Source organism: Salvia miltiorrhiza, chromosome 4, assembly GCF_028751815.1.
Source record: "Salvia miltiorrhiza cultivar Shanhuang (shh) chromosome 4, IMPLAD_Smil_shh, whole genome shotgun sequence".
Classification (NCBI taxonomy): Eukaryota; Viridiplantae; Streptophyta; class Magnoliopsida; order Lamiales; family Lamiaceae; genus Salvia; species Salvia miltiorrhiza.
The window spans coordinates 50,478,546-50,491,744 of NC_080390.1; the positions used below are offsets into that span (position 1 = coordinate 50,478,546).

The 13,199-nt window shown below is 34.1% G+C and overlaps 1 protein-coding gene across 3 annotated transcripts; it reads left to right on the forward strand.

The window, feature by feature from the left end:
* Nucleotides 1-2,603: 2,603 nt before the first annotated feature.
* On the forward strand, nucleotides 2,604-12,869 carry LOC131020300 (uncharacterized mitochondrial protein AtMg00810-like). 3 transcript variants are annotated; one of them, XM_057949028.1, is made up of 4 exons: nucleotides 6,661-6,919; nucleotides 7,820-7,887; nucleotides 8,256-8,609; nucleotides 12,117-12,869. In XM_057949028.1, the coding sequence occupies exons 3-4, from the start codon at nucleotides 8,505-8,507 to the stop codon at nucleotides 12,789-12,791; spliced, it is 780 nt and encodes a 259-aa protein (XP_057805011.1). In that variant the 5' UTR covers nucleotides 6,661-6,919; nucleotides 7,820-7,887; nucleotides 8,256-8,504; the 3' UTR covers nucleotides 12,792-12,869. The 3 variants fall into 3 exon arrangements, 2 of the variants coding, with proteins under 2 accessions (XP_057805011.1, XP_057805012.1); XM_057949029.1 differs by having other exon boundaries at nucleotides 8,465-8,609; XR_009100661.1 differs by lacking the exon at nucleotides 12,117-12,869 and adding an exon at nucleotides 2,604-4,495 and having other exon boundaries at nucleotides 5,058-7,593; nucleotides 7,820-8,410.
* Nucleotides 12,870-13,199: the final 330 nt, after the last annotated feature.

The window sequence follows — 13,199 nt, forward strand, 5'->3', positions numbered from 1 at the left end:
AGGTTGCGTGCTGACATTTGTTGGGAGTGTGAGTCTGTATTATTAATGTTATTCAATTCACAACAAATTCGATGAATTCACAACTTATTCGCTAATGTTGGTTGTGAATTCGAATTTTAAAGCTCGAATTCACAACCAACTCCATTTCTAGTTGTGAAATCAAACTTTGAAACTTGAATTCACAACTGAATATCTAGTGTTGGTTGTGACTTCAAGTTTTAAAACTTGAATTCACACCAACACTATTTCTAGTCGTAAAATTTATATAAAAGAGCAGTATAACGGTTACTTTTTTCAACCAAAATTTCTCTCTCCTCACTTTTTTTTTATTCTTTTATAAAAATCATCAACTTTGATTAATAAAAAAATATTCAACATGGATGTTAAATTAAAGATAACGAAATGGTCTTTAATTTGATATAAAAATTATAAAAAAATAAATTTGAAACTAATAAGTTATTATCAAATAAAGTTATAATTTTTTTGTTCTCTCTCATCTTTTATCTCTCATTTCTCTTTTCTAATTTCTTTTAATTAAATCATCTCCTTTATTCATTTTTCATATTTTCTATTTATTTTCTTATTATAACAATTTAATGCAACTGAAAAGATGAAACTTATATTTATTCATTTTAGAACATTTTAGGTTAAACATAATTTTTTAAGTGAATTTTATATTAATATAAATTTATATATGTATGTATCTATTAAAATAGATTTTCAAATACGACTTGGATTTATTAAATTTTCATTATGTTTTTGTATGTATTTTAATATTTATTTATATTAACATATTTGTTATTATTATTTCTTAATTGAATTTAATATTAGATTGACAATTACTTATCTATTAAGCAAAAAAAAATTGATTAATTGGAAAATCATTAATTGGAGAATCATTATTTATTCTCTTTAAAATATAAAATAAAAGTAAATTGAAGAGTTTAATTTTGTAGTAGCATGTCTATTCAAATTTACTTAGATCATATACTCCACATGTTATTTTTGAAAATGAATGACACGTTCAACCCTTTATTTTTTCTGCTAACTCATTGATAAAAAATATTTGTCAGTAAAATACACAAATAAAAATTTTGATGCATATAAAAATAATTATTGTCATGTTTATTCAAATTTTATGGCATGTATGCACTTACGAGTTACGATCCACCGATGAACCATTTTTTAGATAATTTAGTTCTTATTAAAATTGAAATCCCAACTAAAATCATGCAACATCATTATTCAATATTTAAAAATTAAACTTGATAAATTGACCATTTTTATTATGAAAGTGAATTCTGTCCTTTCACAAAGTCAATTTTTTTGGATGTTGTATAGAAACTTTATTTTAGAATTTGAATTTAAACAAAATGACCACATAAATATGATTAAATATGCAGTCCAAAAAATATACTATTAAACTATGTGCAAATAAATAGTTTTGAACATCTTAGAATATTATATGATATATAATGATACTCATTATAATTTATACTTACTTTTGATAGTGAATTTATATATTTATACATATTATCAATGAAAATCAATTAATTGGTAATTGAAAATACAAAATTGAAAATTTATATATTTCTGAATTCATGTTTTTTTATTGAAATTATGTCGTGGATAATTTTAATTTTTTATTTATATTTATATTTACATTTATTTATATTTAAATTATATATATATTTAATATGCATATTTATTTATTTAAAATATCGTTCAGTTTCGATACTGATCGTGCATCGCACGAGTGGGCGTGTGCTAGTAAAGTCTTAAACTCGTATTCACAACTGAATAACTAGTATTGGTAGTGAATTCAAGTTTTAAAGCTTAAATTCACAACTAGAAATAGTGTTAGTCGTGAAGTCGAGCTTTAAAATTTGAATTAACAACAAACATTATTTCTAGTTGTAAATTCAAGCTTTAAAACTCGAATTCAGGACTATAATATTATTGGTTGTGAATTGTAGTTGAAAAATTCGAATTCACAACTAAATAATGAATGAATAATTTTTAAGTTTTTTATGTTAGTGAAAATAAATTTATTTTTATTATTTTAAAGTGGTCATTGTAAAAGTCATATAATACTAATGAACAAGACGTATATCTAACGAACAAGATGCATATACTGATGAAAAATAAAATTTAAAAAATTGGTAATGAACAAGAAATATATACTGATGAACAAGGCAGTATATACTGATGAATAATAAAATTTAAATATTCTGCTCCCTCCAGGATTCGAACCCTGCGAAAAAAATTCTCCCTCCATATACAATATCAGCCATAGGATTGATAAAATAAGCGCACCAGATCGTGCCCTAGATCTCACTAAAATTAGGGGGTCTCATTGGAGCGGGCCCTATATATATATATAATTATACATTTAGATTTAAATATAAATATCATTAAAGGCTGAGCAGATGCGAGTATGGCGAGCATGGTGAGTTGGTGGAGTTCGATGCATGCATGGTGCATGCATGCACAATAATAAACTTTTCTGTTATTGCCACTTGTTTTTCTCTTATTAGTTGTTATGTTTGCTCCTCTAGCTATCACATATAAACAGCATGAACTTTTATGTCCATCTTGCTGTTATCTTTTGTGACTTGAACTTTTAGATCTGAAATAACACTTTCTCTCTCGCTCCTCTCTTTCTTTTTCTACAAGATATCGTTTATTCAACATGGTATACAGAGCATAACAGGTTTCCGATCCATGGGCAAAATTCGTCATTTTCCGTGGAATGTATTGGTTGATGAGGAAACTGGAGGTCAGCACGACGAGGAGCTGATTACCAAGAATGGATCGCGTTTCAAAGCCGAAGGAAGTCGGCGAACGGAGAGAATGACTGAGCAATCTCTGGATAACAAGCAGATCGAGGAGATCCTACAACTTCACAACGCCAATTATCCAGGAATGCAACTGGTAGCAGCACAGTTAACTGGTAACAACTTTCTTAACTGGAGTAGATCAGTCAAGCGTGTATTAGGAGCTAAGAGTAAGCTTGAATTACTCGATGGCACTTTGCCAGAACCTGATTTTAATTCTCCATACTACAAAGCCTGGGTTAAAGCGGATTATATGGTGTCCTCATGGATTATTAATTCTATATCTAAGGAATTAGTGAATGTCTTTGTTCATACTGAGAATACACAAAAACTATGGGATGCTCTAAGTCAAAGGTTTGGTAGGAGTAATGGGCCTAAGATTTATAGAATTCAGAGGGAAATTAGTGGGTATACGCAAGGAAATCAAAGTGTTCTAGTCTATTTTAATAACTTGACAGCTCTTTGGGATGAATTAGACATGTTTTTACTACCATTAGCTTGTGTTTGTGGTACACGAGAAACAGGAGTGAATAGAAAAGAAAATCAGCATTTGATGCAGTTTTTACTTGGTTTAAATGATGCCTTTGAAAGTGCTCGTACTCAGATCTTATTCTTAGATCCACTGCCGAGTGTAAATCGTGCATATTCTATGGTTCTCCAAATTGAAGATCAAAAAATGACAGTTGAGAATTTTGGAGATGCACATGCTATGCAGTTCATGGCAGTGGGTAAGCTAGGGAATGGTAGAGGAAATGAGGTTCCAAATAAAAAAGCAACAACAGCCATATAAGGGAAGAATGACTAAGGAAGAGAGATTGAAGCTCTACTGCACTCATTGTGACCGTGATGGTCATGAAGAGAATGAATGATTTAAGCTACATGGCTTTCCAGACTGGTACAAGCGTTTGAAGGAAGGAAAAGGGAAATTAAAGGTTAATTGTGTAGAGGCAGTGTCTGAAAGAGAAGCAGGACATCATGGCAATTCTAGTGCTGATACCGACAGGTGACAACTCTCTAGTAAAATTGATTTAAACTAAAATCAATAAATGTGTGGGTAGCTTGGTGAATCAAAAGGTTAATGCAAATATGGTGCAAGGTGGACTGGATTTTGAGGGCCATTATGCTTTCAATGTGTTCAAGGGCAAGTCACACAATACTTGGATACCGGATTCAGGGGCCAGTACCTATATTTGATGTAACTCTAAATTACTAAGAGCAATGCAGCAACTGGAGAAAACTCAAGCTATTCATATGCCTGATGGAAGTGTGAAGGAAGTCACACATGTCGGAGAAGCTCAATTGACTAATGAGCTAATCTGGAAACATGTACTATCTGCTCTGAGTTTTACACATAATCTAATCTCAGTGGCACAGCTAACTAAGGATAATGTTGCAAGGTGCATGTTCTTAAACACACATTGTGTTATTAAGAGGCTGAATTCAGATCATATAATAGCAGTTGGGAAGTTACAGAGAAACCTTTATATCCTAGAATCAAGTTTACCACTTGATTCTGCCTTTGCAGTGCACAAATCTCAGAAAGCCTTGAAATGTGGCATGTGGAGCTAGGCCATCCTTCCACTGGTGTCATGGAGCATATTCCTCTGCTGGCAGACTTGGTGAATGACAAGGTTCTGACCAAGCTTAAGAACTGTGAGGTATGCATTCAGTCAAAACAAACTCGAGCTTCTTTTCCAATTTTACATAGAAGATCTACTGAATTGTTTGAGATTATTCATGCTGACATATGGGGACCATATCATGATGAAAATATATGCAATGTCAAATATATGCTCACGCTTGTTGAAGATCACAGTAGGCTCACTTGGATTTATCTTCTCAGTTCTAAGAGTCTAGTATGTTCTACGTTGTGTAAGCATATAATCATGATTCAAACTAAGTTTGGCAAAATAGTGAAGAACCTTAGAAGTGATAATGGCACTGAGTTTATCAGTAGAGAGATGACAGCTATGCTTGCTGAATATGGGATTCATCACCAAAAATCATGTGTTTATACTCCGCAACAAAACGATATTGTTGAATGCAAGCACAGAAGTCTCTTACAGATTGCTCGAGCCTTAATGTTAGAAAGTTGTTTGCCTGCTCATTTTTGGCCCTATTATCTTTTAACTGCTACCTGGTTGATCAATAGATTACCAAGCAAAGTAATTCATTGGCAAGCACCTTTTTAAACAAGAGCCTGATATTACTTCTTTACAGCCCTTTGGATGCTTGGCCTATGTTGTGAATTTGTCTCCCACAAAGAAGAAGTTTGATAGCCGTGGATTGAAGTGCATATTTCTTGGATATGCCATGAATCAAAAGGGATATTTGCTCTATGATTTGGGTAGTCATAAGGTGATTACATGGATGGATGTCAGATTTATACCTACTACATATCCTTGTCAAACTACTGTCCCTTTATCATTCATTACAGCCTGAGTCTTCTTTTCGCCTACCATCACTATCTTTTGTTGATAATCCTACTTCACAACCATCCCTCATCTCCCAAAATCATATTCCATCCTCACTTACTGTCATATCTTCTCCAGAGCCTGTTATATCACCTCATATGGATCAAGCTACTGAAGAACTTGATCCTGTTCCTACTTCTAATACTGACAGTTCTAATATTCATGAACCCCCCTGTCAGGTGCAGTACTCGCACTCGCAGACGACCAACTTGGATGCAAGATTATGTGGGTATCATTGATCATAATCTTACTTCGTCACAGCCCTCGAATACTACATATACTCCAAATATTTTCTCTTACTACACATAACCCAATCTCACCCCCCATTATACCTTCTTCTTATACTAAGGCTAGTCAGTCTCAGGAATGGGTAGCAGCTATGCAAGCAGAGCTTGATGCTCTTGAGACTAATAATACTTGGATGTTAACTTCACTACCGACTGGGAAGAGAGCCATTGGATCAAAATGGGTGTATAAGTTGAAGCTACATACCGATGGCACTGTAGAAAGATACAAAGCTCGCTTGGTGGCCAAAGGATACAATCAGGAGTATGGTATAGACTATACTGACGTATTTTTTCCAGTGGCTAAGCTAGTTACTGTGTGTTTTCTTCTAGCTATAGCTACCAGATCCGCTTGGATTAGGATCCCCTGCTGTGCACAGCACCATGCTGTGCACAAAAACAAGGTGATTTGCATTTAAATAGGGAGAATTAAAAAAAGAAAAAGAAAATACAAAAATACTAACTTACCTTGTTTTTGTGCACAGCATGGTGCTGTGCACAACAGGGGATCCTAATCCGATCCGCTTGGCATATACATCAAATTGATGTGAATAATGCCTTTCTTCATGGCTTCTTACATGATGATATATATATGCAGCCTCCACAGGGATATAATGTCACAGCCAGGGACGGATCTAAAGGCCAGGCACCCCAAGCCGTCGCCCGGTCAAATTTTTTTTTTGTTACCTATAAATGTATGATTTTAATTTTTTTTATCTATATATATTAATCTCGCCCGGTCATAATTGTGCCATTTCAAATAATTATTCAAGATTCAACTCGTTTTCTTTATTAAAACTTTATTAGAATCATCCGGTCTATGAATTGAGTTTGTGATGCATCTAGTCGCGTCCCTAGTTAGATATAAGACTTTGAATTTATAGATTATTATCTATAAATATAGAAATTTATATATATATTTTTTTATTTATCTCAATTTAAATTGGGCCTAATAAATCTATTATGTTAGGCTTTATTTAACATTAGGCCTCTTTATACTTTGAACTAGGATTTTTTTTGGATTTTATTTTTGACAAGCCCCTTTCATGGATACATATTATCGGCCCAACATTAAGGTAGTGTAGATAATTAGCATTTCACTCTTATATTTTTTAAAAAATTGGTTTTAACGTGTTGCTCAATTACATCAGCCAGCTAATCTTATTCACCATATCTTTCAGCCATGTATCACTTCAGAATCCTATTTCATTTAAATTTCCCCATGCCCATCAGCCTTCTTCATTTTCATCTTTGAAAAATTATGTGAAACTCAAACTTGCTCAGCACATTTATTCGATCATCTTCTTCCATAGAGCTTCAATTGGTAAACTTTTATTTTCAGTGATTTTTAAAACATCAAAGCAATTCTATTTTCTCCTATATTATTTTGTGCAGAAACACAACAAACTTTTCCAAAATAATTTCTATTCTTGAATCAAATTCAGTATACACATGTTTCTAATCAAACAATTTTCCTAAATCATTCACCTAATTCGTGAGAAAAACAAATAGAATAAAATTCTACTACTACTTTTCCAGAAGGGAAATTAGAAAATTTGGAATAGAAAATAGAAGAAGTTGAAGAGGATTTGGGGCATAGGGTTTAGAAGAGGAAGAGAGGGCGTCTGGTGGCTGCTGCGGTGCTGCTGTCCCAGCGGCGCTACAGCTGCGCTGTTGACGGCGGGAGTAGAGGCGGCAGCGGCTGGCTGCTCGCCGGAGCAGGGGGCCTGCGTCAGATGGCTGTCTGGCCGCGACGGAGAGAGAGGTTGGGGGAGAGAGGAAGGCTGGGAAGAAAGGGGTCAGGGAGAGGGGAAGGGAGGCTGGGAAGGAGAGGGAGACGTCGGGCGGCGGCGGCGGAAGACAAGGGAGATAGAGGGTGCGCTGGTGTGTGAGTGTGTGTGTGAGAGTGTGCGTGTGTGTGTAGTGAGTTAGAGAGAGAGGCAGCTAGATTTAATGGAGAAGAATGGGTGTTGGGCTTTTTAATTCATGGACTTTGGGGTAAGTTTTATTTTATTTTGGGTTGAATTTTGAAGTTATATATATATATATAGTTAGCAATTGGATCTCATATTTTAATTATGTATTAAGTCCAATTTTAATTTATCATAAAAAGATTTATTTGACCAACATTTTTTGTGGTTTTATAAAATAAATTCTTCATATTTATATTACTTCTAAATTTCAATTAGGCCCTTATATTGGTTATTTGAATTTATTTGCCTAGATGCGGCGCGACTAGGACATGGATTTTAATTTGAATTATGAGAATTACCTTTCAATTTCAAGTTACAGGTGTGGGATTTATTTCAGTACATACTGTGGTTAATTCTTGTCCATTTTAATATTATGTGTTTACCATATGTGTTATGACGTATATTTTGAGGATATCGCTAGGGGCCCGTTGAATGGGTTCAGGATGGAAAGATCCTTGGTATGCCACAATGCGATATAATGTAAAAGTTAAGGTTGCAACCATTTAATTATCGCCAGGGGCCCGTTGAATGGGTCCAGGACGGAAAGGTCCTTGGTATGCCACCGTGCGAGCAAATGTTAAGAAATGTTATGATCATATGTGTTACCATTTTATTAACGTGGACAATTATTGTATGTTCCCACACTGAGTGTACCCTGTATGCTCATCCCATATTAAACATTTTTAGGTTTTAAAGGCTGGAGGCGCGTGGAAGGTCGAATGGCGAATCAAATATTTTAAATTTAGTTTTACTTAAAAATGTTATGTTTATTAAAGTATTTTAAAATAAGATATTTATTTTTTTTATTTTCACATTAAATATTTATTTATAATCATGATTTTCCGCGTGCATATTCATTTAAAATTAAATTGAATTTGGGTGTCACATATACTAAGGCACAGCCTAGGCAAGTGTGCAAGCTGGTGAAGAGTTTATATGGGCTTAAGCAGGCCTCTCGTGAGTGGAACACTGAGTTTTGCAAGCATCTCTTCCAGTTTGGATTTGTTCAATCCTCTTCAGACCACTGCTTATACCTCAAGGGTACTGGTGATAATTTTCTATGCCTACTTGTGTATGTCGATGATGTTTTGATTGCTGGCCCTAATCTATACATATATAAAAGCTGGTCCATCCATCCAAAAACATTTCCCGCCCTTTTACTCAATTTATTTTTGGAAAGTTGATCTATATTTGGAAAGTTGACTAATTTATAGGATGATATTTATATATATATATATATATATATATATATATATATAGGGGTGGGCTACCGTGAGAGCACATCTTAAAATAAGAAATAAGAGCAATTTTTAATGTATGAATTTTATGTAGAACACGTATGAATTCGCTGTATACAGGTATGAATTGTGAAAAATAAATTTGTGTTACCTTTGAGATTCGAACTCAGGACCATAAATCCATCCAACACGATTACGAATCAACCGTAGATCTTGATGATCTAAGGGCTGAAAATGATTCTTATTTTATATTTTAAGAAATGCTCTTATTTTAGCCCTTCCCTATATATATATATATATATATATATATATATATATATATATATATATATTTATATTCTTAATTAAATGTAATTAAATCTACATTTAATTGAACGACATTTATTCCCATCAGAATTCATAATGTCTTTGGTGAAAAACCTCTGAATGCTCTTTGATACGCTGCTCAAACATTTTCTACGCCCGATCTCTCGATATTTTTGATGCTATTCCTCAATCAATCTTCACTGACGAGAAGAGGTAATGAACGAAGTAGAACGAAGTAAGGAAACCGATGGTGCCGGTAGAGAGCATGATGGCAACTGCCATTATAAGAGAGTAGCCGAGATAGAGTGTTGCCGACACTGGTCCACTCAGACTTTGGAGGTCGAAGACGAGATAGAGTGTTGAACGACATTTATTCCCATCATCTATATATGAAATTTATATGTAAAATTTGTAGATCACTAATTTCAATTAAATCTTTTGTGAGAAATATTCATCCAATAAATAAAATTCAACATATAAATACATATAAATTGCATGGGATCTTGTAGTCATTTGCAAAAGCGAATATTCTTTTTGATTTACACGCAATTTTAGACTATAGATTGTTTTTGAATTCAAGAGAATAAAAAATTATTTACGAACTCGTAGCAATATCTCATATAAATTATTTTTTATTTACACGCTATCTTATAGATTGATTTCTAATTATTTTCAATTAAATCTTTTGGAGATAAACAAAAGAAGGGTCTATATAAGGCGGCTATTAATTTTTTGTTGTGATTTTTGCAAAGTATGACAAATAATAATAATAATAATAATAATAATAATAATAATAATAATAATAATAATAATAATAATAATAATAATAAACACGACACAATAGATCATTCAATCATATCTCCATAAATCATGACCCACATTGATTATGTTTCTATGTTTTGTCTAACAAATCAAAATACCAATATACCAATCAACTATCAACGAAATTATGAAATACATATTAAGTAGAGTAAGGTATTGATTTGTATGCATGATTAATGGGATTTTTGTATCATCTTTACAGCTAAACAAAGGAGACGAAGAAGAAGCCTTATCTCAGGCATGCATGACGTCAGATCTAAGAGAGAGAGAGACGATAGTGTGAAATGTGTAATTTGGCAACATTCCATATATATCTCCAAAAAATGTAACAACTTTTTATTATCGTCAAACCAAAATCAACTCCATTATCAAAGCATCTCATTCAATATAATATATTAAATGTGTATCTCCCATCAAATGTGTATCCCCGTGGCCTATATAAACTAACTTTTGGTGTGAAATTTTTACTTATACTCACTTCTTCTTTTGATATTCATCATTTCTCTAATCACAAACATGCCGACCATGTGGTCTTTAGTAAAAAAATTGCAACCAAATAATGTCAGATCTGCAATGAATTAAACATGAGGCTATTTTATTTTGAAAGGGAAAGTTCTCACAGACCATAATGCAGGACATCAAGTATTGATAGGGGTGTAAACGAACCAAGCCGCTCGCGAACTATTCGGAGCTCGGCTCGAAAAAAGCTCGTTCGAAATTCGTTCGTTTTGTTAACGAGCCGAACTCGAGCCCGAATCCGAGCTCGATAAAATTATCGAGCCGAACTCGAGCCTGTACATGTTCGGCTCGTGAGCTCGCGAATATGTTCGGCTCGAACCTATTCGCGAACCTATTCGCGAGCCTATTCGCGAATAGGCTCACGAACATATTCGCGAATAAGCTCGCGAACATGTTCGTGAATAGGCTCGTGAGCCTATTCGCGAATAGGTTCGTGAATAGGTTCGCGAATAGGCTCGCGAATAGGTTCATTAAATTATTAATTTTATATATTTCATTTATTGAATTTATTCTGAATAATTAAAAAAATTATTAATACACGAACCGAGCTCAAATCGAGCCTGAATTTGAAATCGAGCTCGAATTCGAATTTAAAATCGAGCTCCAAAATCGAGCCATATTCGAGCCGAGATCGAACTCGAGCTTGGATTCGAAATCGAGCTCGAATTCGAATTTGAAATCGAGCACCAAATTCGAGCCAAATTCGAGCCGAGTTCGAGCTCGAGGTAAACGAATAATTAACGAACCGAATACGAATCGAGCTCGAACTTGATATTATTCTGTCGAGCCGAGCTCGAGCTCATTTTAAAGCTCGACCTCGAGCTCGAGCCGAGCTCGAGCTCTACCCAAAATTTCGCGAGCCGAGCCCGAGCCTGAAGGTATTCGGCTCGGCTCGGTTCGTATACAGCCCTAAGTATTGATACTAAGGATGACACTGATACCAGTTGATCCAAGACTACCGCTCAAGTTTCAACGGCAGCAGTTCCCTATTATTGTTTCTTATGCAATGACTATAAACAAAAGTCAAGGTCAATCACTCTCTCATGTGAGTTTATTTTTTAATAGGCTTGTTTTTAGTCACAGTCAGTTTTATGTAGCTATTTCTAGAGTTACAAGTCAAAGGAGTCTGAAAATCTTGATATGTAATGAAGACAAAGTAGATTATTAATTCTACAAATGTTGTGTATATAAATTATAAAGAAGTGTTCCAAATTTTATAATAATAAGATGACAAGTTTGCAATTGTCTTTTCATGTATTATTATTTTCACCTTTATTTTTAAGTAATTTAAAATGTTAGCCTTAAATATAGTTTAGCAGTAACATAGTTGGTATAACAATTGTATAATAAAATATTTTTAAATAATTTATTTTAGAGATTATACAAAAGTGTCTTTGAGAATGTTACAATAAAATGCTTATATTGTTCAATGTCTTACTTAATCAGGTATAGACATCCTATGAACTTTTACGTAAATGGATGAATTTTAAAATAAGTTATGATATTTTTTTATTATTTTATATCTTTATTTTAATTTTAATAACTTCCAACAAAAATATATTCATATTTCTTTTAAAAAATTAGTTAAGCAAAACCAAATTTTAACAACATATGTAATCCCGTGCATCGCACGGGTAAAACACTAGTCTTGAGCTAATTACAGAGCTCAAGGCATTTCTTCACTGTGTTTACTATCAAAGATTTGGGGATTGTCAAGTATTTTCTTGGGATGGAGATAGCACGAGGAGAGTCTGGTACATGCCTAAACCAGAGAAAATACATTTTAGATCTTCTTAAGTCCGCTGGGCTGCTTGGGTGTCGATCTGTAGCCACACCTTTACCATTAAACTGTCGTCTCTTCCTTAATGACTCGTCGGCTTACTCACAACTGGATGCTTATCGGCGTTTGGTTGGGCGCCTTTTATACCTCAACCTGACTCGGCCTGACATCACCTATGCCATCCAGCAGCTCAGTCAGTTTGTTGCTACTCCCTCTGAGCTCCATTGGGATGCTGCTATCCATGTGCTCAAGTATTTGAAAGGGTGTCCCTCCCTTGGTCTCTTTTATCCTACTGATACTCCACTTGTTCTTAATGCCTATAGTGATGCGGATTGGGGCACTTGCCCAGATACTCGTCGTTCCCTCACTGGGTATTGTATTATTCTTGGTGGCTCCTTGATCTCCTGGCATTGTAAGAAGCATGCTACTGTCTTTGTTTCTTCCGCCGAGGCAGAATACTGGGCCCTTAGCACGACAGTGCGAGAGATGATTTGGCTCTCTCATCTTTATGAAGATTTTCGGGTTACTCTACCACTTGAAAAACGTGGAATCAACTGAAAAATATCTAACACGTTTTTCTCTGTCGTGAGTCCGTGACTCGATTGGACTCTTCTAATGCAAATAAAAATTCGATGGTTTAAGGCTGTGTTTTCTATAGTTTGAGTTTAAGATTTCGAATAGTTAATTTTCATTCGATTCGACTTGGTGATGTGGATTTTTTGCACAAAAAAATCACATAATTTGTTAAGGTAACCTAACACAAGCAGTAAAATTGAAACATCAAAATCTCTCTTATAAGAGATAATTCAAATTACGGATGACAATTTATCTGCGGGTAACGAATATCCACAGGTATCTGATCCTAATAGGTGTGGGTTTGAGGGGAATTTGATATCCACGGATAGTTTTGTGATTAAAATTTACTATCTATTTAGTTTGCGGGTATGAATTTGGTCCATTTAAATA

What these genes read in the sequence shown, in the direction of transcription:
- LOC131020300 (XM_057949028.1), top strand. Translation starts at nt 8,505, where the DNA reads ATGGGCTTAAGCAGGCCTCTCGTGAGTGGAACACTGAGTTTTGCAAGC. An exon ending in CCACTGCTTATACCTCAAGG is followed by an intron (nt 8,610 to 12,116) that starts GTACTGGTGATA and finishes AGCTAATTACAG; the next exon opens with AGCTCAAGGCATTTCTTCAC.